This window comes from Gavialis gangeticus, unplaced genomic scaffold, assembly GCF_001723915.1.
Source record: "Gavialis gangeticus isolate Ggan-Ray unplaced genomic scaffold, GavGan_comp1, whole genome shotgun sequence".
Classification (NCBI taxonomy): Eukaryota; Metazoa; Chordata; order Crocodylia; family Gavialidae; genus Gavialis; species Gavialis gangeticus.
Genome location: NW_017729011.1, coordinates 4,714,155 through 4,742,086, shown reverse-complemented (window position 1 = coordinate 4,742,086; position 27,932 = coordinate 4,714,155). Strand labels below are relative to the sequence as shown.

General features: G+C 43.6%; 1 protein-coding gene across 4 annotated transcripts in view; it reads right to left on the bottom strand.

The window, feature by feature from the left end:
• EXD3 (exonuclease 3'-5' domain containing 3) overlaps positions 1 to 27,932 on the bottom strand; it is a 525,078-nt gene that overhangs the window by 376,879 nt on the left and 120,267 nt on the right. For all 4 annotated transcript variants that reach the window (XM_019510424.1, XM_019510425.1, XM_019510422.1 and 1 more), the window contains exon 3: positions 25,261 to 25,360. In XM_019510424.1, the coding sequence (XP_019365969.1) occupies positions 25,261 to 25,297 (37 nt within the window). In that variant the 5' untranslated portion in view covers positions 25,298 to 25,360. The remainder of the gene's footprint in view (positions 1 to 25,260; positions 25,361 to 27,932) is intronic.

Here is a 27,932-nt window from a genome sequence, read left to right as displayed (position 1 = left end):
TGTGTCAACTTCCGAAAATTAAGTGCAATTTTGAAATTCAACACTTTTCCCATGCCCCAAATCAGCAAACTACTGGTAAGGCTTCACTTCCTCTCTCACAGCTGTTGCAACCGCCCATGCTGCCTGGCATTTGGGGGGGCATGTACCCCCCCAAACTGAGCATGGCAGAGGCAGCTACCATTGCAAGCTGGGCTCTGCAACCCGAGCCACGCTGTAGCTGGCCCAGGAGCAGCTCAACACCACATCCTTTTGCCACTGGGCTGAGCCTCGCCCTCTGCCTGCCCGGCAGCGGGATGCACATGGCATCAGGCTGCTTCCAGGCCAGCTGCAGTGGTGCTTGAGGTGCAAAGCCCATCATGCAGCAACAGCCACTTCACCCCACACACAGATCGGGGGCACACCCCCCCCACGGCCTCTGCCAGAGTGTGTGCAGTGGTGGAAGCCCCACCCCCATGCACCTGGAGGAGCCACCCAGGCTCAGACCCTCACCCGGCCCAGCTGGAGCCCCACTCACTCAGTGGCAGGGGGCACAAAGGGGGATCGTCCCACTCACCCAGCCCAGCCCAGCCATGTGTGTCTTGCTACTCCTACCTCCCAGACTGCATTCCAGCCACTCCCTACATGCTTCTCACCACTCCCAATTGCAGAGCCTCTGACAGTCAATCTCAGTCTGGGGAGGCTAGCCCCCCCCCAGACTGAGATCAACTGTCAGGGGCTCCCCAATTGACCAGTTAAGCGTGATCGACCGGTTGGTGACCACTGGCCAATAAAGTACTTGCTAGTTGTCTCCCTTGTTTGCTGGTACAAAACCAGACAAAGATACACCAAGTACTTTCCTTCTGCTACTATTTCTATGTAACGAGCGACTGTGGTTGCCACAAGAAACCTGTTCAACCTGCAGCTAGAAGAGGAGCTAAAACCCTTAATGCAAAGAAAGGATTTGGGTTCAGGAGGTCCACTGTGAAGATGAGATCCACACTACCATCAGAGGTGTGCAAATGTATTATTCTGAACATCTGTCAAAATCCCAACCCCAGTTGTCCCAGCAGTGAATTGGTACCTGGCCATTCAGGCTGAGGAGTCAAAGCTGCCAGCCATGATGCTAGCCACCCACATCACCCCCTTATGCCACTGACTATAGAAAATGCCATGTTATCCTTATGAGCCATTCATGCTGGCGAGGAATTTTGACCTCATCTCCATACAAGCCCAAAACATTTATTATTTTACTTTAGGTTCTCTCACTGAAACAGAAACCAGGGGGAAAAGATGAAGTCAAATGAAACATACTGTTTAACCTGAAATGAAATGCAAATGCTTTCCTTCATTTTTAGGGTTTGTTTGTTTTTTTAAATTTAATTAACAGGACGTTAATCTGGCCATTTCAAAATTTAAAAAAATCAGAATGTTTTGTTTAGAAAACACTGAAATATTTTAACCTGTCCAGTTTTTTTCCAATGCATATGGGCTAAAAATACTCACCAAATTTGGCAAAAAATTGCAAATAGTTTCAACAGTTTTAGCTGACTCAAATCTGCATTTTGGGGGGTAAATACAGTATCTGACTGGATAACCCTGGAAAGTTTGTCTTGTATGTTAAATTTTCTTTTTTTAAAAATCAGTTCTAGGCTATTTATACCTATTATGCAACTCATATTAAAGACAACAAGTTTTGTGCTGGTTGTTTCTTCATTACAATCTACAGATCTGACATATTATTTTGAACGTGACAATGCAAAACCCGTAATTCAATATCATACAAATGGTTCTACCCTCATTTTTCTCTAATGTCCTTTCAAGCATCCACACGAAGCATAGTGCTAATCTAGTTGATGCTGGGAATTAAAAATAAAATCTAATGCTTTCCACCAAATTTCTTGGGAGAAATTGCTTAGAATTTTCTCAGAACAGAGGCTTTTTACTGAATCCATCCCTTTGACTGGTATACTCTGTTATACTTTGGTCTGATACGGTCAAGGAGAAGTTGTGATTTGGAGACAAAGCGGGCAGAAAGTTGGGGAAGAAGAGTGGGGAGAGAAAAGAAAAGTAAAAAAGAAACAGAAACTGGTGGAAAGACCAGTACATGGGAAAAAAACAGCATGATGATGTCAAAAAGAACATTAACCAAAGAGGGGCAAGGAGGAGATAAAATTAGGATGAGGGTCAAGAGAGGTGCTTCTTATAAAAATAATTTTTCAAGGAAGAACTCATCTTTACTGGAAGGAAAAAAAACATTCTTTGGCAACGTAAAAAATCCATTCTCTTACTAAGGCAAAATGTATCTCCCTACCATCAGAAATGCAAGTTATGAAAGCATAATGGGAAACCTAATGACCTGGCAAATAAATGCTCTATTTCTTAGTGAGTCAGGAGTTCACATTTTTCTATTGTAACCTCCCAGATTAAAACAATCCACACACTATAAGCAAAAAAAAAAAAAAGGGTGGGGGGAGCTGAACAAGTACATGTGCTTTTTCTAAAAGATTCCCACAAATAACCCTGGGTTTTGGGGGGGGTTTATGTCTAAAATTCATCCCACCCCCGAAAAGGATCAAACAAAATCTGCTCTCTAAAATGAAAGGTGAACTCATCTAGTCAGGGCAGCCAATGACATTTCTCCCACAAAATTGAAATGTTGGCAATTAGGAGAAAACTTGTATTTTAAGAAATATATTTCACTTTTGCAAGGAAAAGTCAATTATTTTTAAGTAAACTCAAAAATTTAAAAATAACATAAATGCCAAAGCTCAAGTGCCTCTTGACTGGTTAGACAAGGTTATTTGGGTGAATGTGACATCTTTTATTAGACCAGCTAAACAGTTGGAAAAACGGTTCTTTGCAAGGTTTTGAGCACAAACACCCTTCTTCAGGCATAGGGAGAGTCTGCTGGTCTCTGTCTTCTCTCTAGGGTCTGAATAGAAGCTTAAGCCAATATGCAAAATGCAGGTCTGGGAAAATGCAAATGTGTGGCAGGGAAAATCAGAGGAGAGAGAAGTTAATAGGTGTGAGACAGGTTGGGGGGGGTGGAAACAAAACAGAGGAATGTCGACAAGTGGTGAAATGCAGCTGGGAAAGCATAGAGAGGTTACCTGGGGTTATCGGACGGCAGGCAGATTATAATGCATCATAAATCCAATGCCTATATTTAGTCCATGATTTTTTATATCCAGTAGATACAATCTCTTGACTGGTTAGTGCTTTTTATGTTTAACAGAAGTCCAAAAGAATAAAACAAAATGGATATTTTTCTTCTGATTTGGTGAATTTTTCCATTTTTCTATTTTAAGTAATACAAAATAAAGAGGGGAAAATGTAGTCTTGTTGCAAGCACTCCATAAATGATTATATTAATTGAAGGTAAGAAAGGATGAGAAGACAGAAGACCATGCTTCTAAGGTAACAGAAGGAGCCATGAATTTATGAGACAGACCCTCCAATTTTCTAGTCTATTATCTAATCGCTTCAGGACTGTGTTTCCATAGAGATTGGTCATCGTAAACATGATATACATAATCACGGTTTCATGGAAAGTAACAGAAAAGCAAATGCCACGCTCTGGAAGGCCAACAACGTCTTCCTTCAAGCCTGTAAAATTTAGCAAAGATCAAGAAAAACGTCATCTTCAAGAGTGAGTACATCAAAAGCTTCCCATGTCATCCTAAGCCTTGTTCAATATTCTTTTATGATTACAGTTAATGGTGCTGAGAATACTAAAGGAACAACGGAAAAGGAGTAAAAGACTGAATTAAGCTTTGATTTAAAATTAACACTACTTCAGGCATCCCTGAAAACCCCCAGACCCTAATAGCATTTAATGGGTACTCTATTACTCTGGTACTACTTTTCCATTTAAAACTACCCATAATCAAGACACTTACTTGGACTTTGGGTGGTGTTTGGGTATGATAGTACGGATTATTTCGGGTGCTTGACCTTTTTAGCCAGCAGACCAAATGGGCAGTGCCCAGTCCCCTGATGGGCCAGATTCAATGGGATCCAGTGCCTGGGACAAGCATGATGGGGCCCCATCCAGCTATGCAGAGTAGGTAGGAGGACAGCCCAACCCCTATCCAGCTAAGCAGGAAAGGGGACCTGGCCTGGCCCTGCCAAGGGGAAGGGAATTGACTTGGCCCTGAGCCAGCCACACACCAGGGGCCAGGCGTGGCCTGGCTGCACAGGAGGAGGTGGAGAGGAAAGGGGCATACCCCCCCCAACACACACACACCATGGGGCCAAGGGTGGTAGGGGAAGAAGAAAGGGGCATGGGCTGGCCCAAAACCATATGTCTAGGGGGACAAGGCATAGTTCAGCCCCACAGGGAGAAGGGGGCACAGCCTGGCCCCAACCAGGCCACACAGAGAGTGGGGAGTGGCCCAGCCCCAATCTGGCTGTGTTGGGGAAAGCTCTGACCTGCCCCACAGAGTTTGGGATTTTGGCATCAAGACACAGTGGCAATGCTGCTGCTCCCCCACTGCCAAATTTTCCAACCTATGGGGAGCCCTGAGCCTTAGTGCCCCTACTTCATTTGGTACTCAGTTTAAATCTCCTCCCCAGTTTTTGCTGGCAGTGCCTTTCTGCTACATATTTAAGAAACATCAGTGAATACTGGATCTAAACCAGATTTTCTCCTCTCCCAAAGCTGCTCGACACTATCATAAAAACAGGTGCCCCAACTCTCCACTCCATGCAAATGAAGCTCAGCCCTCTGACAGTGTTGCCATTCAGAATCAGAAGAGAAGAGATCTAATGTGTGATCAGGCAGATGAAACACATTGGTGGAATCCAAACCCACTTAGCTTCAACAGATCTCTATTTATTCTTATCATAAAGCATCATCAGGAATCAAATCCAACTTCCAGGGGACTAAATCTGCAAAAAACATGATGGTACTGTATTAAGAGAGGCAATCAGTTTTCCCCCAGGCTTCTCCCAGTCTCTCTCCTTCCCGCTGCCACCACCACATCCCAATAAAGGCCTATCAGGGGACGAAGCAGAGGAGAGAAAACAGATTTGTTCAATTCCAGTAAATCTCCCAGAAATAAAGGTTGCTTCAAGGAAGCAGAAAGACCAGGTTCCCTTTAACTTCAAAACATTCAAGACCTTGTTACAAGAACAAACTGTCATAATGATGCCTTGCAAGAAAAAAAGGCCGGTAATACCTAGAGGTTTACTTAGAAAGGGACAGATGAACCCACCCAAGACTCTCCCTGATGGACACTGGAGTACAAAGCTCTATGACCTTTGGAAAGCACCGACAGCCACTTCCCAAAAGGAGAAACCTACTACCAGAGTTACGTGAAGAGAAAAGGGAAATTTACATTGCACCTATTTGGACCTGCTTTGCTCTCTAGCCAATACAAGAAGCATCTAGCCCTGAGATTTGTTTTTAAAAACAATTGTTTTTATAATTCTTGCTACACTGGCCAAATCTAGATGTTTTATTAAGAAAAAAACAAGCAAAAAAATGGAAAGTTTCCAGCCTTCTGGTTCTGATATGCAGCATTTCTAGGTTTTCTGGTATTTGTTCTTCCTGGTAAAGGGTTATCATAACAGCTATTGTTCTTTTCTTAATACGCAGACCAATTGGCTAACAAAGGCCAAAACTGTGAACTGAAAAAAATGTCCCTCTAATTTGAGAGATGCTATTTGGGAGTTAAGGCTGTAAACAGTTTTCATAGCAAAAAACAGATTGTGCTGTCTCATGTCTACTATGCATGACATGGGCAGCATTCAAGAAACCGAGATTACTGGAACAGAGTTCAGGACTGTTGGTGTGTTTTGTTTTTGTATTTTTGTTGTTTTTCTTGTATATTATTTATTTCACTTTCCTGTTATCTTTCCAATATTTGGCTGTGGTCTTTGCTTTTAACAATCTGATTCAATACCCATCAAAAAAATCTTTCAGAGCTGGTACAGTGATTTCAAATGGCCTTAAAGTACAGCACACAACAGCGCTTCTACTGTATAAGGCAGAGGTTCTCAAAGATTTTATGCTGCAGCCCATCAAACCGCCGCTTGGAAGTGGCTGTGGCCCAGCAAACTGCAACCCAGCAGTCACAGCCGACCATGGCCAAAATTTCCAACTGGATACCCCCACCCCTGGGCGGGGGGCTGGGCCAAACCCTGTACTGCTGTGGGCCCTGCAGAAGGAGCTGCAGCTTCCCCACCCGACTCTGGGGGGCTGTGGTTTGCCGGTCCAGCAGCCGACTGTGCTGTGGACTGGCAGCTGACCTGCGACCCAGGGACTGAGAACCCCTGGTATAAGGGATACGAATGTACAATCTTACTTCCAGTATATTAAAGCCCTTTTGGCTTGAGAATTTTTTGGGGGGGTGGGTGTGGGGAGGAGGAGACTTAGAAAACTGAAATCAATGATCCTTTACTTTTTACCTTTCAGGATTTTATAATCATATAGCAATTGCATTATAGGACCATATTTTGGTAGTTCTGGAAATAGCTCTCGAATTTCTAACCAGTTTCAAATCAAGCTTTCATAGGGGAAGATACTTGGATTTATTTTTCTCTTGTTTTCTGGTAAATAGGACATTGATCAGACTGTCGCAAGTGTGGTGCCTCTGTTTTTTTCAAATACAGTGTTACTCCCTAAACTGGCAAACTACTACTTGCTTCACAATTCTCCTCACTTTTATTCTGGGGGAGGGGGAAGAAGGGTGGCTGCAATTTTTTCCTCTTCAAATCTGGGGCTAGGGACAGACATGACACATAAAACGGTTCAAGTGATCAGAAACTGGTTTAAACCTGTAACAGAACAGATGTTCAGTGCACATAAACCAGTTTCAAAATGGCTTCAACCGGTTTGAGATAAACCTGGTTGAATGTAGTATCAGACTTCACTGATTTGGGTCAAACCAGTTTATGCAATGTCTGTCCCAGACCCCTTTCTGGTTTAAGTTAAATCAGACACCCCCAGCATCCCAGCATGCTCTCTGGGCTGGGCAAGGCTTTCTGCTCCACAGTGGGGTTCTCTGCTCCATAGCAGAGGTGGGCCCTCCCCTCTGCTCCCCAACTGGAGCTCGGCACAGATTGCAGGCGTCTGCCTGGCTTCCCCTCACCACCCCCTGCTAAGCAGGGATTGCACCATCTCCTCTGCCTTACACATGCAGCGTTAGCTAGCAGACCACATGCTGGCTACAGTCCGTGCTGTGGCAGATGGGACAAAGGTAGACTCAACAGGTAGCTGGTAACGTCCCTCTGTTGTTTTCTTAATGAGGTGATAAACGCAGCTGAGTTAGGGGTGATAAACGCTATCAATTCTCTGCTGGGCTGGTCAGAAGGGGAGAAGCCCCTCCCTAGCCAAAGTGTCCTGCTAAGACCACAGCTCAGCACTATAGAAAGGAAGGGAGGGTTGCTCTAGTGCCCCACGGCTTCCAGCCTGAGCCATTGCAAGCATGTGCCTGCATTTCTGAGATGTCTGTCTGATACAAAATTGATTTAGCCTAGCCAGGTTAGACTAACCTGCAAAGATTGAATCTATTCAGGCTCAGGCTTTTTGAATGTCTGTCCCTAGCCTGGCAGACGTTAGGGCACCCTGCCACTGTATGGGCAAAGTGCTTTCCACAGCATCCTGGAACATGCCGCTGCAGGCAGCAATGACTAATCAGTTATCAACCTCTCCAAGCCAAAGAGGCATAGCCATGGTGTGGCTGGTTTTAGCTCCATCAGAGAAGGGACATCCTGCGGGGACACAGGGCTCCCTGGTCCCTGCTTGCTGCCCTTTTCCCTTGGCACAGCATACCCTAATTTTCTTCAAAAATTAATTTAAAAGAGATTATCAGCCTCTATCAAGCTGAAAACTGTTCCTTATTTATATAATCAGACAAGTGAACTAAGATGTAGATTCAAACAGTTAAAGAAGTCAATAGAGTCAGTTCAGTCCATCTACCTGTCAAGAAAGAACTTCCAAAGCAGAATCCAATTCTTTTACAGACCTTGTAAATTAATATCTGTGTACACACGGAAAGTCAAAGCCATCATATTTTAAAAGAAAAAGAGCATAAACAGACTTCTTCCTTTACTTCACATCCCTGGGTGATGCTTGGATGCTGCCCTGGCAACAGTGAATGGCAACACTGAAACAGAGTATGAGAAGATGCTGTGCAAGGAGTCTCAAGGTGGGATTTTCAAAAATACAATGAGATTTGGACACCAAATTTTGAAAATCCCAACCTCAGGTGCTAGGAATGTCACCAACTCCTATAGCAGGCACCGAAAATCTTAAAACCTGCTCTCTGCAGGTACAAAAGCTTTCTAGGCCATTCCTAAATCACTCAGAATATGACCAAATTAATTTTCATGTTTGGCTCAAACCAATTCTTCTCTAATGCAAGATGAGTGGATTATAAATAGGCCAGAACTTGCCAATTCCCTCAGTAATGTCTCACTAAATAACTTGCCTCAAAATTGTCATTATTCCTAGCAGCATGTACAGGGAACTATCCAGAATAACACAGACACAGAAGTAAGGTACAAAAGCCAAAACTGTCAGGCCTCCCCATTATCTAAGGTACAGTTAGAAGGTTTTGAAGGGTGCCAACTGTGTATGACTTGTAAAGTTATAGTCCACATGATGGTGACTGAAGAACACAGGAAAGGATACCTGTTAACATACCACTGACACATATGTAAGAGATTTACTGGTCACTATGGTAAATGGGGAGGGATGTAGGACTGCTGGTTACAATTATGACTGACGCACATCTCAAACAATTGTTCTTTTCCTGTTCGTATGACATAAGAAAAACAGGATGTTGAAAGGTGTTTATCTGAATGAACAAGATAAGCAAGCTCTTTGACATTTCCAGAAACATAAGGTTTTAGAAACACAATATGTTATAGGTTTTCTGGGTCAAAAAAAAAATCCAAACCCTAAATTATCAGGTGCCATTAAATAAAGCATGGTTTTCTCTTTAACCATCCAAAACTGTTTAGACACTATTATATGAGCATTGCTATTTAGTTGTTACTAAACAATTAACAGATTCCACTTTTAGAACATAATATGCAGATGTTCCACACTTAATAAAAGGTTGGGACCATTTATTAATGGGTTTTCAAAGAAAATAAATTTGCATTCATAGCAAAGTGCCTGTTCTTCACTTTTAGGTGAGATTATAGGGTTGCCCTTATAATAACACTGGAGAGCCTTTCTGACAATACCCTATAGAAGAGACTGATTTACAGTGGAGTTTGGGACACTGAATCACAGCTAACAAGGGATGTGAAGGGTAACAAGAAGTATTTCTACAAGTATGTCAGCAACAAGAGGAAGATCAGGGAAAGTGTGGGTCCCTGTGCTGCCAGGTGCAGTAGTCTGGGAGCTGACCTTGCCTGTGAAGACTGAGGTTAAACAGGCATGGAGTACTTCAGCCTTTCCTGCATCTTCTGTAACTATGATGCCTCCCCCATTTGGCAGCAGTGGTAGGGGCAGCACAGACCTGGAACAAGAGGGCAGAGCAGGGCAGGGAGGCTCGGTGCTGCTGCCCGGAGCCCCACGCTGGGCACGACACCACAGCGAGGCACCCCCTGTATGCCCAGCAGCAGCAGGGGGCACAACTCTTGCCACTGCCCCTACTGCTGTTGGGCGGGTAGGGGGCACCTCATCACAGCCAGCATGGGGCTCCCAGAGATGGCACTGAGCCTCCCCACCCTCCTCATGTGAATGACCTGGAAGATGAGATGGAGTGCACCCTCGCCAAGTTTACAGATGGCACTGAGCTGGGGGGAGTAGTAGATATGCAGGAGAGTAGGGCTAGGATTCAGAAAGACCTTGACAAATTGGAGGATTGGACCAAAATAAATCTCATGAGGTTCAACAAGGGCCAACACAGAGTCTTGCACTTAGGACAGAGCAATCCCATGCACCAGTGCAGGCTGGGGACTGACTGGCTGGGCAGCAGCTCTGCAGAAAAGGACCTGGAGGTTACAGTGGGCAATAAGCTGAATATGAGCCAGCAGTGTGTCCTTGTTATGCAGAAGGCTGACAGCATATTGGGCTGCATTAGTAGTAGAGTTGCCAGCAGGTCAAAGGAAGTGATTATTCCCATCTATTTGGCACTAGTGAGGCCACATCTGGAGTACTGTGTCCAGTTTTGGGCCTCCCACTACAGAAAATGAGAGTCAAGCAGAGGGCAATGAAAATGGTTAGGGGGCTGGGGCCAATGACTTATGAGGAGAGTCTGAGGGAGCTGGGCTTATTTAATGTGGAGAAGAGAAGACGGGGGTATTTAATAACAATCCAAAGAGGATGGAGCTAGACTGTTCTCAGTGGTGTAGATAACAGAACAGGGAGCAATTGTCTCAAGTTGCAGCAGGTGAAGTTTGGAACAGATATTAGGAGAAAACTCTCTCATGAGGAGGGTAGTAAAGCACTGGAACAGGTTACCCAGACAGGTTGTGGAATCTCCATCCATGGAAGTTTTTAAGACCCAGATAGACAAAGCCTTGGGTGGGATGATAGTCTGAGTATTTTCAACCAGACTACAAAAGACTACACGAGTCAAGCTTGAAGTAAGAGTGAAAGTACCTTTCTGACCTGCTGTTGACTCTTGTTCATTGCCTGGATTACTTTGGATGATAGTACTAAGGACAGTGAGCAGCATTTCACACTCACTAGTGTGTCTGTGGGATCTTTCATTTAACCTGAGCAGGCATCATTGGTACTTAGAGGATGTTTTATCTGCCAGTATCTGGGTACACCCTTTGCTGTCTCAACCATCATTTCTATAATGAACTAGATAAGTTAGTGTTACTGTAAAAACACTTTATTCAGTGCATTTCACATGGTTACATATTTAAAATGTTAACTTCATTTTCTTGTGCAAGTTGTTTCAACTATCACAAGGATGTTGGCTTCCTGATATCTAAATCTTTCTAGATGCCAACAACCCTGCATATAGGTCAAGATTTATTGGACTACTGCAAAAATATAACCAAAAGACAGTATGAACATACCAACACCACCGCATATTCACAGACAGCCATAAGAGGACAGGGAACTCTGTCCCACAATGCTGGTACTTGTAATAATCGCTTGCTACCATTTACCAGCCTTGTCTAATTTCAGTACCACTTTCCTTCCTTCTTTCCCCTCTCTATGCCCTGCTGCAGAGAGGCCTTCATGTGCTGAAGTACAATGCTGCTAGTGCCAAGAAAAAACTGAGAGCAGATGTACAGAACCATTGGGAGAGTTCTTCACAACCATGTTCTCTTCACCTGCTGCTATGACTTATGGGCAATGCATTTGGCTAGAAGCACCCAGTTATAAAACTGACTTTGTAGCATATTAAATAGCAATGAAATAGACAGCTAATGACCAACCTAACATAACCAATATTAACACACAATTAATTAAATAAGAGAGTACTCCCATCAGGCAAGAGAGGCCATAAAGTGAAATTAGCAAGTACCTCAGAGGCAGGGTCTATAGAAAAACCTAAAATAAATATATTCGTTGTAAACTGCCAGGCAGAGGCTTGATCTAAATGTACACAGTGGCCATAATACTTTGATTTACAGGTTTCCCTCGCTATATGCTGTACATGTATTCCTGGAAAACAGCACATAACTTGAATTCGCATAAACGGTACCCACTTTACAATGTAACAAATAGGGATATGTTCCAAGACCTTGACTGTACTCAGAGACGACCTGAGCAGCGTGCAGGGCCCAGGAAAAATCAGCCAGTGCGGGGCCCTGTCCCCAGACACAAGGAAGCTGGTGGCAGATTCAGTGGCAAGGGGGATGGGGGGCATGCCAAGTAGCCAAACATGAAGGCGGCAGCAGCACAGATTTGCCACAGCCGCTCCACCCAGCTCTGTGAGGCCTGGGGTGCCCACCCTGATTCGACCCCCGCTAGGGATGGCCCTGACTGTACTGACCCCCAGACATATTTCTACCATATTTACAAGACAATTTTGGCACTCACCAACAGCACACAGTGCACACAGCACAGGGTGGTGGTGAATGTTACCATAATGGGGATGGCAACTACAGAAACACACGTCTCAGACAAGCGAGGAGCACAGATCCACGCAGGAGACTATATTTTGGTGCGTGTCATGCCCACAATGCAACATACAAAGCAGCTGACTGTGGGCTTCCACCACACTGATCGCATAAGAGTGAATTTACCTTGCATATAATGAATTTTTGGTATAAAATGGGTCATCCCATAAGAGTGAATTTGCACATATAGAACCTGCATAACACGAGGGAAACCTGTATAATACAGGTCACCAAAATTGTTGGACACTTGCATGGACTTTCTGTTGATGATTAAATATACATGATTAGATACATTATAACACAGAGGACCCAGCCTTGCTTAGTGCAGCTACATCAATGTTGCGTTGCCTGAGTTCTTGGGCCACGATAGCAGTGCAGTGCTCTGGGCATTCACTATTAAGGTTGTTCATGTGGGTCCCGATGTTCCAGGTCGCAAAAATGATGGTGTCTCTTCACTGGTATTGTCAACCACAGTAAAGGTGATCCCACTGGACATGGTTATCCAGTCAGGAAGAAATACAGAATACTGTGTTAGACAGGCTATGTTTAGTGCACCTTTTCTAACCCCCTTCCCATGTGGGGTAAGCACAGCAGATCTTGAAGAGGGCTGCCCAGTCACAGTTACAGCTGCCAAATCGCACTCCTGTTTCATCCAAGTGCTAGTCGACCTTCCTGTAACTGCTGCCTTTGTGCCAGTTCATGACTAGGCGCTTCCGACCTCACAGCTGCACTCCCATCGCCATTACCTGGTCACCAAAGGGCTTGAGGATTATGCTGGAAAAGCTGCTTTCATGGAAGATGCCTGTGCATGACTTCTTTTATCATGGAGAAGCTGCTGCACATCAGCTTCCATGTGGCTCTTTACAGAACAGGACTGTGATCCAATGGCAAGAAGACCAAGACAACTGGGGATCTTGTTCTGCTGCAGCCTTCATTCGCTTTCACAGCTATTGAGATTTTGACATCTTCTTCCACCTGCTCTGCTGTTGAGGACTTGTAGACCCATGGCTGGGGGCTGGGCAGGCTTATTATAGTGGTGACCTGCACTTGCCATGTCACAGCACTGTCAAAGGATACATGTGGCTTTTCAGGAGGGAAACCATTACCATCTGCTGTCCTCACCACAATCTGGTGGTGCTGCCACTGCTTGGTCCATGACAGCTTATTTGTCAGAGTTACCCCTGCTTATTTCACAGCTAACCTTCCCTAAAGGTCATTCCACTATCCATCACCTGTGGATATGCTGAGTAGCAAGTACAGCTCTGCCCCACAGAGAAGAAAAACACAGAGGATATAAAAACATCCTCTTAAAATTCAAAACAAAGACTGCGATCCGTTATAGCAAAGGGTAATAAATATGGGACTAACAGTTGTCATACTGGAAAACAACTGTAAGGGAGAAAATATGGCAAGAAAGACTGGGGCAAGAGAAGAGGAAGTTGTACAAGCTACGGATCAACAGGATAAATGCGTCTGTCACAATGCTGCTACAATTATTACCATCAACACTGGTTACCGGTGTTACCAAGGCTTGCCCAGAAATGTCTGTAAATCTGCAATGTAATGTCTGAAAGCAGTAAAAGGAACATCACAAGCATTTGATATTACCATTTAAAATGATCATATCAGTCCCTGTATTTACTCTGCCTTTCTCTGCCGAGGGGAGCACTGGGTTCTCTACATCTTGGGGTAAATTAAACAAGGTATGTTTTATATTTACTATCAAAAAATTTAATTTTAAAACCCACTAATGTTCCAGATGTATTTGAGAAAGGAAAAGCATTATTGCACTTCTAGCAAAGACAGAAGAAGGCAGTGAAACAACTTGAGCAGGATCAAACAGCATGTAAGGCGCACTACTAAAAACAAAGGCCCAGCGCCTGATTCTGACCTCACTCCAATCTCCCAGCAGCATAACTGCTGTTACTTAAGATTCTTTACGTACTCTGGTCTGAGATCCCAGGCCCTAGCCGTCCCAGATATTAGCTCTAGTATACCTACTGGACACGCTCTGTCATTATCAAGTACTTTGCTTTTTACAAATTGATCTGCCATGAGTAGGACTTACCACAGGATTCTTGAGAGAAAAAGAAAACTGGGGTTTCCTACTGCCCATTTTGGGAACAGGGAAGGAGCTACTCATCTGAAAAAGTGGATTCCTATTTATTTTTATGTATACTTTGTTTTTCCATTTGGTGCACATATTTAAGTTGGTATCAAAAGAACAAATGGAAACCTAGCCATTGTCTCTGGCTTGGCTGGCTTACAGATCAACTCCCACCCTTTAATTCTAGGAAGTGAGTGGCCACGAATTCTTATGACAGCCAAAGGCCCCCTTCTTTCAATTTGATTTGCTGTTTGTCTTGGAAGTAGCCAGGTTAGCATTGTTTGATCCAGACTACAAGGGGATGTGGGGTGGACAGAGGGGGAAAGAAAGACAGAGACAAAGGCAGAAAGTGAAAGACAGAGAAAGACGAAGACACAAAGACTGGCGGCCAGATAAAAGAGAAGGGAATGAAGGAAAGATGCAGCCAAGCCAAACAAAGTTTTCCTTGAGTGATTACATCTGTTAGAGGGTCCCCAGTTTGCTCTCTGCTTGCTGAAGAATTGTTTTAATTCTGTCTAGGAGGTTTAAAAAATTCCCAAGGAAACCTTCACTATAATCATGAAAACTCTGAACTGGCTGAACTTTTGTTATGCTAAGTTTCTGGTATCCTGGTACATTAGCTGTAGCAGAAGCTGAAAACTGCTTTGCTGAAAGAGTTCTTGCAGGAAAATGTAGAAGGCAGAAAATAACGCTTATTTTATTTTGCCCAGGAAAAATAAATAGTTTTAGAAACTCTACCTGAAATGCCTGGTTAGTCAACCACAAGGAATATCAAGAAAATAAGTCAACTCAGATGTGAAGAAGAATGTCTTGTATTCAAAGTCTTGTCTAACTCCATTCCAGCTACACAGTTTGTCCAATAAAAGGCATAACCCTGAGAAAACCTTGCCTCTTGATTCATATTGTGGACCATCATAGCTGCAACATAACTCTATTAAGAAAAGAGTAGAAATGGATACTTCCTAAAATTAAAAAGGAGATAAATGAGAAAATCAAATACATCACTATACCCAGGGGTAAATGCATTATGGGTGTAAAACAACATAGTTCCACTGAAGTCAATGGACTTGTAGCTGCTGGGTCTGACTTCAGGCCTTCCTCATAAACCTTCACCTACTCCTGGCATGCCTCTGGGATACATTTGCACATGTAGATGGTGAACAATGGCAGCAAGATAAATGTTAATTACCTGCCAACAGTTCACCCCCCCCACCACACACACACACTTACAAGAAAATGTTGCCTGTCATAAATATAGGAAGAAGAACACTTGTACATAAGTAAATACATGCAAGCAGCACAGGAGAATTAATACTAAACAGTTCTTGAGCTGGCCAAGAAGAATTTGATTCCTTGCTGGATAGGCTACATTTTACTCCCATTTTTTTCTCCCAAGATTCTGCCAAGCTCTTGGCTTTGTGTTGGCCCTTTCAGTCCTTCTCTGGGAAAAACCCAAAGTATATCTTTGCAGCACAGCAAATACATCCCAGAAATGACACCCCTTTTCATACTTCTTCTGCATTAGTCCCTCAGGCATTAACAACATTACAAGTCACCATAGAGACTGGAAAGACTGACTGCCTCCCAGAGCTTCTCATTTCCTATGTACAAAAATATGTACAAGTGATTTCCCATTAACCTTCAGTAGAAATCAAGATGACTCTTTACATTGTCTGCAGAAGTTTCTCCATTTGTGTCTCAGGCAATTATACATGTATCCCTATCTTCACATTTACAATTACCATATTTAAGGGCTGGGTAGGAAATGGTTTGTTGTAAAGATGCTACTGACAGAATTTCGACCACAGAAAAGCCAGAAAGAGACCATGACAAAAACTGACATTAAGAAATAAAGATATGCATCTGTAATTTTGAAGCTGGCCATCCCCCCACAATCCTGTGTGCTGCCAGCTTGCCACAGGTGTATGCCGCATGGGGAGATGTAATAGTGACCACAAAGGGAAAGCTGACAGTTGTGCATCCATAAAACACTGAAAGGAGTGCCTGTGCATCTGTTGCGTATTTGAAAGTATATGTGAACACATGTTTCTGAAGATACAAAACTCTTTTCTACTGCTTGGACTTTTACTCAGGCCAGCATAAGCCACCTCCAAAAAGCAAAACAAACTGTTCTCACTCATGCATTTCCCATTGCATCTGATAGTCTATGTACATTTGTTCTACACTGTGTAAGCCTATAAGGGCCAATGCAATCCCATGCAAGACATCCGCATCAAAGTAGTAAGTTAAAATTCAAATGCACTACCACATTTTACACAGAATTCAAATGAGTGGACTGTCTCAATAGAAAAGCAGCACTCCCACTGTACAACAGGTGCTTACTTCCCTAGCTAGAGCCATCATACAGAACTGGTCAGCACAGAAAATCAATAGTTAACAAGTTTTAGGGATGATAAAATGGCTGGATGAAGACGCTGTGGCATTCTCACCAGCAACCAACCTTGCCAGCATTGCAGTCGGAGTACAAATTGGCAGGAAGTCTTTTTGAAGTCTACCTAGACTTTATTTTTTTAATCCATTTGTTTATTGGAAAAAACTTGAACAATTTAAAAATGCTGACCCTGTTTTTGGAATAAATGGCTTCTTCTAGAAATAATGATGCTCCAATGCTTGGGCCCCCCACTACAGAAAGGATGCGGATATATTGAAGAGAGTCCAGCAAGGCAAGTATGAAGTTGCAGCAAGGAAAGTGGCAGTGAAAATGGTGAGAGGGCTGGGGCACAGAACCTGGTTTTCTTTGGTTTAAAAAAAATCCCCAATTTTCAGTTAAAAAAAGTAACCCCAAATCCACATTTTCCCACAATTAAAATAAAACATCACTATATATCTATATCTATATATAGAGATATATCTATAGATATATAAGTGGTGTTTCATTTAAATCACAGAAAAATGTGGATTAGGGGTTACTTTATTTTAAGTGAAAATTGAGGGGTTTTTTTAAATCAGAGAAAACCAGGATCCCTGCTTATGAGGAGAGGCTGAGGGAACTTTCTTGCAAGGAGGGTGGTGAAACACTGGAATAGGCTACCCAAAGAGGTTGTAGACTCTCCATCCTTGGAGGTTTTTAAGACCCAGCTAGACAAAGCCTTGACTGGAATGATCTAGTTGGAGATGGTCCTGCTTTGAGCAGGGTTTGGTCTAGATGATCTCCTGAGGTCCCTTCCAACCCTCATTTTCTATGGTGCCCAGCCTTGAAGGGTCACTTCTACTTTCTCATGGATAAAATCATGGTGCATTAACAAACAGTAAAATGTTATGTGTAATGACTCTTTCACAATGAAGCTAAAAATAATTTCTACAGAAAGAAGTCCTCTACCCAATGGTGAAAGCAGACGAAATAATTGGAAATAGGTTGCTACTGACCAGCCACTATGGTGGGTCAGCCAGTGTCTGCATGAGACTTACCAAAAATATTGGGGAGAGAATGCATGGATCCCAGAAGCACACCTGAGACACAGAGCTCAAGAATGTATAGGCACTAACCACCTCGCAGGCAGCTATATTGCCTCATTTCCAGGATCTGATAAACACAAAGGAGGAGCACACGGCTGGGGCATGCCTCCCAACAGTACTCCTTGGCGCGGCACAGAGGTGGTGTAGACAGACCATTAGTGTTTCTACTACCTCAGGGAATATCATGTATTTCCAGTAACCAGAGACAGACAAAGAAAAGATTTTTTGAACAGTACAGTGCAAGGGCCTTTTGAGTAATGGCAAGCAATACATTTTTATGAAACAGCAACATACCAGTATAAAATAAATGAGTGCTTTTTATTTAAGAGTGCAAATTACCCTCCCACCTGCTGAGATCCTCCATAAGGAGATGAAGTTGGCTGCATATTTACCTAAACTGTCAGACTAGTCCAATCCCACTCTGAACTGGCCTAATGCCCTAAGGCTAGACTGTAGGACTCTGTCATCTCTTGCACTCATATGACCTAAGAAAGGGAATGTGGCCTTTTTTCCCACAAGCCCAGAGTGAGAACATCATAAAAGTTGAACTTTAGCCCTCTTTTTGGGCAGGCAGCACAATAGCGAGGAGGATGCTGTTACTCCCTGGAGGCTCTGCCGCTGAAAAACATCACCAGGCTGAAGTAAAAGGTCAGTAGTTACTTAGGATCGCATCTCTTGTTTTCTTCAGTTTTCCTCCTCCGTCAAAGGCAGTTAAACATTCTTTGCACTCCCCTCCCTCCTTCTCAGAAATGCAGGAAGGAAGTGCTTACAAAATAGTTTAATTTAAAAAAATGCACAATCACACACAGAGCAAACCCTGGCTTAAAAACTGGGCAGAACTTGTTGTGTTTTCGTAGGTCAGAATTCTTTGTAACAAAAATGAAATCCTAATATGGCAGCATCATTCTCCCTGACCCACGTACTAATGGAAGTTTTGTTTTTTATCTTAATACTCTTTGATTTAAGGATAGATTAGGCACCTCAGGTATGAACATGCAAAATTGGTCGCTGCAGACTATTTTTTGTGCTCCTATAGAGCAGTGGTCTCCAAAGTGGGGTGCACACACCCCAAAGGGTGCACAACACGATCCATTGGGGTACGGCAAGAAAATATTAGAACTTCTATTTCTATAAATATACATATATTGGGGGTGCATGCTCAAAAAGGTTTTACTGATAGAGGTGCGAGATCAAAAAAGTTTGGAGACCACTGTATTAGAGGACAAGTAGTTGTGTGATCATTTCAAATAGGAAAAGACAATGTCTACCTAGTGGAGAAGGGTCATGGAGTGGGATGGTAATGGAAAGCAGAAAACATTTTCATCTTTTGAGCTGTTTTTCTGTTCAGGGAGCTGTACTGAGGTATGTTTCTGGTTCATATCTGACCCTTGTCATTAGCAATTAAGTCCCATCTCACCTTACTAGCATTCACAACATTACCATACTTTGCAGTCCATTGCCCTGATCTAGTGAAGTTACCTGGAGTTGGCTGAACAGGTGCACTTAGCTGGTGGTTAAATGACCTACTAAGTTTATGGAGAAGGATAGGAGTGGGGGAAGTTGGGAAAAGGGTGTTGTGTCTTTTCAATCTTTTTGCCATACACCAGGTAGCAGCTTATGATCCAAAGAGTGTACAGACCATCAGGTAAATCACAAAAGCAATCTTTGATACTGGTGATTTTATACTATCCCTCTCTGGGGATGTTCAAACACAGCCAGTCAGTTCTTTTGGCTAGAATGACTGCCACATAGGCAATTTCAATGCATGGGCTATTTTGCACCTTTACTGTTACCACAGCACGTGCTTGTCATGGCACAAGAAACTAATAAATCACATGGATTTCTATGGCACCAGATTGGTGCAAGGGCTTCACTTGTTAGCTATTTATAGTTGCTAGAAGGGGCTCTCAACCCCCTGACTCCTTTCATGCCCCTGGTGAGCATGAAAACTAGTGACTCTCATTCTCCTGGGAAAGGGCAATTTTGTCACTGGCAGTTTGTTCAAAATGCAGCAGCACTTTTGCTGAGTGTTTTGAGCAACTCTGATCATATTACGCCTGCCCTGCGTTCCTAACATTGTTCAACTAGAATGTGGTGGACTGATTTCAAGTTGGCACTCATGGGTTTTAAAGGGACATTGTCAACAAACCACATTTTTGTTCTGTCTGTTTTTGGTTTTTCAACCCATTTAGCGTAACAACTCTTTAACTGCCTGAAAGAAATTAAGGGGTAAAAAATTTTCAGTGTATTTAGGGATGCAGAAATGACAGGCCAAATTGTACCACAGTCCCTCTAGACCAGTGTCCCATCTCTGAGAGTGATCAGAATTAGACGCTTCAGGGGAAAATACAAGAAATCCTGCAACAGGCAAAAACACTGTGCATTTCCATGGTTTCTCATAGTTTCAGGCATTTGCACAAAGGAGGGAGATGGAAACATTTTACAAAACAGGGAAATGAGTGTAAAACACTGAAAGCTTGCTGGGCAATTAGGTGTACGGTGGGACATAAAACTATTTTTTACTCCCTTTTGAAACTCACAGGATTCCAGTCTGACAGAGTCGGCCCTGAAGAATGAGGCCCTGGATATTTTCTAACCACCTCCTCTTGATGGCATGGTTCACACTGATACCTCTCCACTGTCAGGATCTGATTGTTCAACTCCCAGTCAGCCCCAGTCACTGGAACGCTAGTGGAAGCCACCCCACCCAGAGAGCTCAAAATCAGTTTTCTCCCAAATTTCTTTTCCAATGCAAAGCTGCTCCTTTTTATAATATGATATTGATACCGCATTGATCATGCACACATGTGCATTCCCCATTCATGGTCCATGTTGCCTCTTATCTGCTCACTGTCCTCTTTTACCAGAATCATCTATTTGTATTTTATGAGAGCTTTTAGAATTATATAATTATTCTTATATTATTATTCATATTGCAGCAGCACTTACTAAAACTACATCAAGATAAGGGCTGCATGGTGTAGGATCCTACACAGGCTCAGAGTAGCAAGAGATAATCTTTTCCCGTTAGAGCTTAGAGCCAAAATTGTAAAGGCATCTAACTCCCCTAAACCTTACTACATAAAACAACACACAGTAAGGAGATGAAACATGAAAAAGAGGAAAGCAGTTAACAACAGTGATGGGCACACAGAGCTAGAAAGACTAGTTCTGTGCAGTCAAGTGTCACTGAACTAGTCTTGCTGCTTTCCAAAGTTGCATGTCTTTTAATTTTATTTTTACCGTTGTTTAAGAGAAGTCTTGAGCTCCTCATCTAGGAGAAAGAGGAGGGGGGGTTTTTAAAGGTAAACAGGTAGGCCACTGTGTTGAAGCAGCAGGATTCTCCTGGAGTGGCAGGTTTCAATAACCTATCACAAGGCTTTTATGTGATCTTGCTTCTTCATGCCCTTCATAAATTTCCTTCCCCAAGTCCTAACACAAAAACTGACTCATTAAAAAGAACAAATTGGTTTCTGCTTGTAGCAGTTACAGCATGCATTCAAGTTTTTGCCTTATTTAGCCAAATTTTAGCCGTAAGAAAATATTAGTTTTGCCAGTAATAAAATGAACTGCACCAAAGCATTTTAATTACGATTACTCTTTCGGAAAGAGCAATTAAAACAACTTTGTGAAATTATGGAGCGTCCAGTACAGCCAGCAAAGAGACCATCAGTGAATTTAATTGGGCAGTTCAGTAGAAGTCCTTTCTACTTCACTAAAAACAAATGTTAAAGTTTTGGGGTATGATCTCACTGCACAGTTAATCTGAAATCTTGTACTGTCCAAACTAAAAAACCTCTGATCTGGCTTTGGAAAGGCGTTACGCCCATGTTTACTCAACACTCATTCTAAGTTACTCTTCAGGTTGCCACTGAAAAATAAGCCCCCCAGACTGCTTCTGCTCAACATGCTCCAAACTCAGAACTGAAGCAGTAAGCACACTCCAAGAATATCCCTTACCACCCACCACCCCGCCTCAAGCATGTCAGAAACAGAGGCCTTGGACGCTGCATCCAGGAGCATCCCTGGAGTAGTTACCTTGGTTTATCATGACTTGGGACCTGCCCTCTTTGCAGCAATCAGACTAGCTAAGTCACCCAAAAGTCGATAGCCCTCAAATGTCATTTCCACAATTCCACTCAAAAGTACAGACAAGTTCTTCCACAGCTGACATAAGTAATCAGAAAAGAGCACCTTAGCATGAAGAACCAAAGGATAGGTTCTCAGATAGATATGGCTGGGGGCTGAAACTGGGAGGATACAGTAAAGCAGGTTAAGCTTTGTTTCTGGGAACATTCGCTGCAGGTGCTCAGATCCGGGGGCCTAATCTTCTGTGTGAAAAAGGCAGCTTTAGCATATTTAAAAGTTACCTTAGATATAGCCAAACTTTCCTGGTTTTTCTGAACACCCAGCTGTTATGCTTGATTAAATATCACTTTCATTTAGAGATGCAGTTTGCACTAACAAGTACATAGGTACCAACTTTTCTACATTTTCCAGTGGCACTGACATCCTGACCTACACTCTTGTACAACAGTCATACAATCACATTGTGGGGTGTTCCTGGCAATCTCTCATCAAGCCTCCATGACAGAACAGTGCAGGCAAGGATACAGGCATCCATACCAGGATGAAACTCCCATGGTACAAAGCAAACGGGAACATTGGGCTAATAAAAAGTAATGCAAAAGTAGTTTTTGGCTTTAAAAAATGCCTGACTGATTACAAATAGTACCAAAAAATACTGTCTAAATGTTAAAGTAATTTCTGAGACAATCATTGGAAATATGCACCCTTAATAAAGAAGTGGTAGTGAATTGCTTCCTCCACCCCTTTCTAGGAAGATATGCTGCAGTCATCCTCAGGACATGTAAGGCTAAATTCAGGGCAGGTCTCTGCCATGTTATTTCTTTTCTGCTTTAAGGTGCCACATATCAACTGTATCATAATTGAATCACAGAAATGGGGCTGGAGGGGATCTTAAGAAGTCATCTCTGGTCCTGCCCAAAGGCAAGATCAACTATACCTAAACCATTCCATAGTCAGACACTCTAAACTTTAAACCCTGGGTCTCATAACTGCCTTGTTCTGGATCCCATCATACTTACTTGTCTGATCTTCTGGCAAAGTTGGCCATCATACTTACTGTCTGATCTCAGCTAGGCCCTGAGTAATGTGAGACTGAACAGCTTACATCTTCCCCTGTGCCAAGCGCATCACCTCTCTAGTGTTTCACAGCAGAAACCAGCCTTAGTCATTTTCTTGGCCTAAGGCTCTATACATTTTGTTGACTTTTGCCAATGCAGAGGCTACTTTATTAAACATTGGCAGGTTTGATTTTAATTTTTAAGCCTCATTTAAAGAAGAATTTTAGTGGCTGAGACATTTGGTTATAAAGAGGAGGGAAGAAAGTACTGAATAATCTCCTGTCAGATGCAGCTCATAGATAAATCTGGCTTGTGTGTGAATTCTAGTGGTTTGCAATCATACACCCTCCAACGTGTTTATGTGAAACGTGTTTTTCCCGTCGCACTGCAGTAATTGTTTTGCTGAGCTGGGTGATGGATGGTGGAGAAGGCTGTGTCTGGAAATGTGCTCAGAAGTCGACAGGAAGCTAAGGGGGCCCTTGCCAGGACTTCCTTCCTGTATACGAGGGGAGGAGAGAATGGGAAAAAAACTTGGCTGTCTCATACCCTGAGAAAAGTGCTACCCTTCCAGCTGGATTACAGTAAAAATAGTTTAATCTTTCACAAGATTAAAGTATCCTTCCTCTCTGACTCCTAGCGAAGTAGTAGGCTTAGTGAGGCTCAGACAATTAATTGTATTGAGGTTCTCCTCAAAGTTACGAGAAGCCAAGTCAGGTGTTGGAAGCTAAACAAATGGAGATTGTGTATGAGAGACCTCCAGAGGGTCAACTTTATTTACAGCACAGGTGGCAAACCACAGAAATTACTATAAATGATGATGAGACCCTATAGCCTGGTATCCTACCACTGGACTCTGGCCCATACCAGATGCTTGAGTGAAGGCATAAAACCTGGCAAAACGCATATGTGGGACCATCTGCTCCTGAAGAGGGTTTCATCCTGGTGTTTGTTTATTAGAGACTGGGTCAAGCCCAAACCCTGAAATATGAGTTTTAATATCCTTTCCCAAATGTGGCATTCATTCTGGTAACTTTGTGTGTTCTTGATATCCATGTCAGCATCCCCATCCCTTTTTAAATCTTGTGGAGCTCTTGGCTCAATAAATAATCTGAGTATGCTCAAGCTGTGCTCCACCCTTCTCTCATGGACACCACTAAGATTTGCCTATGGAGCCTCCCCCCAAATGTCATTCTAACACTTCAAAAATGCTGGACTTTCCCCTCACACTGCTGATTTGCCCATCCCCACAATTTCTTGCCATGAACCTATCTTTCAGTCATATCAACAACAAAAAATACACAAAGCACTGAAGAGTTAAAAGCAGAACTCACTGTTCTTAAATACTACAGAGGGATTTTTTTTTAGTGCTGCTACCAACTGTTCAATTTGTACGCCAACAGTTCTGGTATGAGCGCTGGTTTAGGAAGCTTCCATAGTCTGAAACATTGTGTCAACATATCCTGCTCAGAGCAGGTCTGCCCGCTGGAACTGTGCCGAGGACCATCAGCACCTTATTTCCAGGAGGTTCCATCTCAGCACTACCATAATGAATGAAAACTGTAGAAAAAATTAGACAACCTCCCCCAAACCAAGGCCAAAACTAAAGAAATGGACTCTCACTACTCCTCACAAGACAAGAAACAGAACTCTGGAACCACAGAAAAGAGGCTGGACTGAGCTCGCACAACCACCTTTACTTATTTAAAAAAAGGAAAAAAAGAGCAATCAGACAAAAAAAACCTTGCCCAAAACCAAAGAATCGGGAACAATGGAAAGCACCAAAAACCAGCTCTCACATCAGAATGAGAACGGCTCTTTACAAGTGCACAGCTGAGCAGGAGCCTGGAATTTGCAGGCACTGCTTTTGGGATATGAGGCTCTCAAGCTTCCTTCTGCTGTACAGGCTGCTAAGAGATGTGGCATCAGCAGGCTTGGATGACGACACCACACTACAGAAGTTCATCAATAATGAACTGAGTAAGAGATTTGTGATGAATCTTAGGGCAGGCCAAGGAGTATAATGCTAGGCCTTTATGGGCCATTATGCCACTGTTTATATATACACCATTAGCTCATAAGGTAAAAGGCATACCTTTGTATTAGAAGGCTACTAATTGTTGGCAAATAACTAACAGAAAAAAGAATGGTTTATGGATAATACCTGACTAAGGAATTGTGTGATACATTTTAATTAAAATTAGTATTCTTGTGAGTAGGTGGGGGCTATTAAAACATTTGCCATAATCAATTTTTAAAATCGGAGTTTAATTTCCAGAATTTTGACATCTGACTACAGTCAGAAAGCTAGAATACCCAGTCACCTTCAGGGCACAGTGTAAAATGCTTTTAGTTGATTCAGCACAGGAATCACCCCCTTTGTTTTATTTCTGTTTGTGGTTTAATTTCCTGATACTACATAAACAGGCAAAATAAATACAAAACAAATCACATGGACAATCACTGATCTGAAAACAGGTTGAGTGCCTGGATAGACTGAAAACTCACCACCAGGTAGTTCGCTCGGGCTGCTCTCCTGATTCATCTTTTCTAGACAGACACAGTATTAAGAAGTTGAGCTAAAGATCTGTAGCCAGAGCTCTCGCTTCTAAAAGGAAAAAAAAATGGAGAGTTACCCCATGGGAACATTATAAGCTCTGACAAAGAAAATAGCAAATCTGCAGACTATACAAAGGGACACATTTGATCCTCACCAAGGTAGGGGAAAAATGAGTTTGGCATCTGATTTCTCACAGAAACTGCAGCACATTTTGAAAGGCATGAGCCCTTGAGTGAGGACTTATTTAATCAACCAACCAAGTAAGACTGGATACTGTCACCTGAGCACATTACACCAATTATTCCCACATGGTCAATACAGCAGATTGATGTTACAGTTACCAACGTTAACTTTTAGGTTCATACTTCACTCAGTGTCAGTTAAGGCCTCATCCCAGATGCCATCAATTTATTTGTCTCCAGTAACAAAAACAGATACAAACAAATCTACATAGCCTCCAAACAGGAGGAAACAGTTCATCCAAAAACATGTTTGTATTTTAGTTACACTTCTCCGCCCCCATATTTGTGCATCAACCCATTCATTATTACATCTCGATTGTGGTAGAACTGAGAATAGAACCCCAGTCGCCTGAGTCCCAATCCAGTGCCTTAACCACAGCATCCTTCCTGGTGAATCACTACAGAATTGTTTATCAGGAAGGAAATTCCCCCTTGGGAGTACCCAGGCAGCGTGTTCTTGTGGAATAGAAATGCCTGGAAGAACACAAATATGCTAGGCAAAGTAACAAGGGACTTTCCATTATTCAATAGCCTGATAGAAGTTTACATCAGGTGTGTACACTTTGTGTTGTTAAGGGTATTAGATGAACCACAAACAGCACACAACATGGAGTACATGGTGCTTCTGGATGGACGCTTGTGCGCTTCAACTTGTAATGCTAGAAGACTGCCTATTCCTGGCTGTGTATCCCTCTAATGATGCAACGCTGTGTTCATGATCACCTGAAACTATCAAAAAATTATAGCCTACTCCAGCACACATTCCACCCAAACACATATGGGGTATCTTCTAATGGGGTAGGGTTCATGTAAACATCTCACACTGGGATGTTGACTCCCATATGCATAGTCGCTAAAAAAATACAAGGGTTGAATAAAGGTTTTTAAATGGTAACAAAATAAAGCACTGTAATAATACTCTCAAAGGGTCATCAGTATGCTACTAATCAGTGTGAAGAACACCCCTGCTGAAGTGCTAAGTTCATGGCCCAGGACACTCACAGGAACATGGCCTTGTTTAGTGGTCGGAGGCAGAGGAAAACAACTTCTGCATTTATAAGCAAGAGTTTTTCAGGTTGCTCCCTAAAGACCCAGACCACAGTCCCTGACACAAACACACATTTGGGGCAATTCCCAGAACTCGGACAAGATTTCTTTGAAATTCCTTCTTCAATGTAGTGGTGCAGGAGTCCCAGAAGGGCTGACTCTGGAACCACAGAAGAGAGGCTGGACAAAATGTTATGTTACATTCAGATCTATAAAACAGCTTTTAAATTACTTTTTCAACTTTTCCCCCCACGAACCTCTGTCTCATTTGCCAACCAGAACCATGAGAACCACGCTCCAAGTCACACTTTTCCCCTTCCAAGACTGCGCTGAAACTCATTTATAGGGTACCAGTACTGTAATGAAGAAGACAAGGGGGGTTAGCAAAGCACCAACTCCTTTCTTAAGAAGAAAGAGCAATGGGAGCCAAGAAGTTCCTCCACGCTGCCGGCCTGGGCCCTCCCCAGCTCACCCCAGTGGCAGTGGGAGACCAGTCCCAGTGGTGGGGTCTGCACTGGACGCGCTGCGCCCTTCCACCTCCCACCCATGCTGCTGGGGCTGCGCAGGGCCTGGTCCTGTCCTGAGGCAGGGCTCAGCCTGAGGAGGTGCGGTGGCAACTGGAGCAGGCAGCACTGGGTCTGAGGGGTTGCCGCTAGCCCCTCGCATGGTGAACACGGCTCCAGGGCGTTCCTGAGGGGTGGCAGTGCAGCAGCTCCAGCTTGGGAGGCTGCTGTTGCAACCCTAACACTCCCCCTGGGATTTCTGCTGAACCGCTGCACCCCAGAAACACCTGGGACTGCACTCACCACAGAAGGGGCTGGCAGCAGCCCCTCAGACCCGGCGATGCCCACTCCAGCTGCCACAGCACCTCCTTGACAGGCCCTGCACAGCACCAGTGCCGTGGGCAGGATGGGGAAGGATGCAGCGTGCCCGGCAGAGTCTGCTCCACTGGGACCAGACCTCCTCTTCTTCCTGGGTGAGCTGGGGAGAGCCTGGCCAGGCAGCTCAGAGGGGTCTTGCAGTTCTGGGCTGCACCAGCACAAAGGTGGCAAGAGGCACAGGAAGTCCATCACCTTACCCAGGATGCCCTAGTAGGGGGGCCAGGCAGACCCACCATGCAGGCGAGTCTCACTGCTGTGACAGGAAGGCCCCAACCAACCTCTGTGGCATGTCCCTCCCTCCCTGTGGCAGCTGAATCCAGGCACAGGAGAGGTCCGCAGCCCTGGCTCCATCTGCAGCCCAAGCCCCTGTCCATGGGAGCCAGGGGAGCCCCAGCTTCACAGCTGGGAAGCGCCCCCTAGTGGCTCACCCATGCCCAGTGTCTTTCTCCC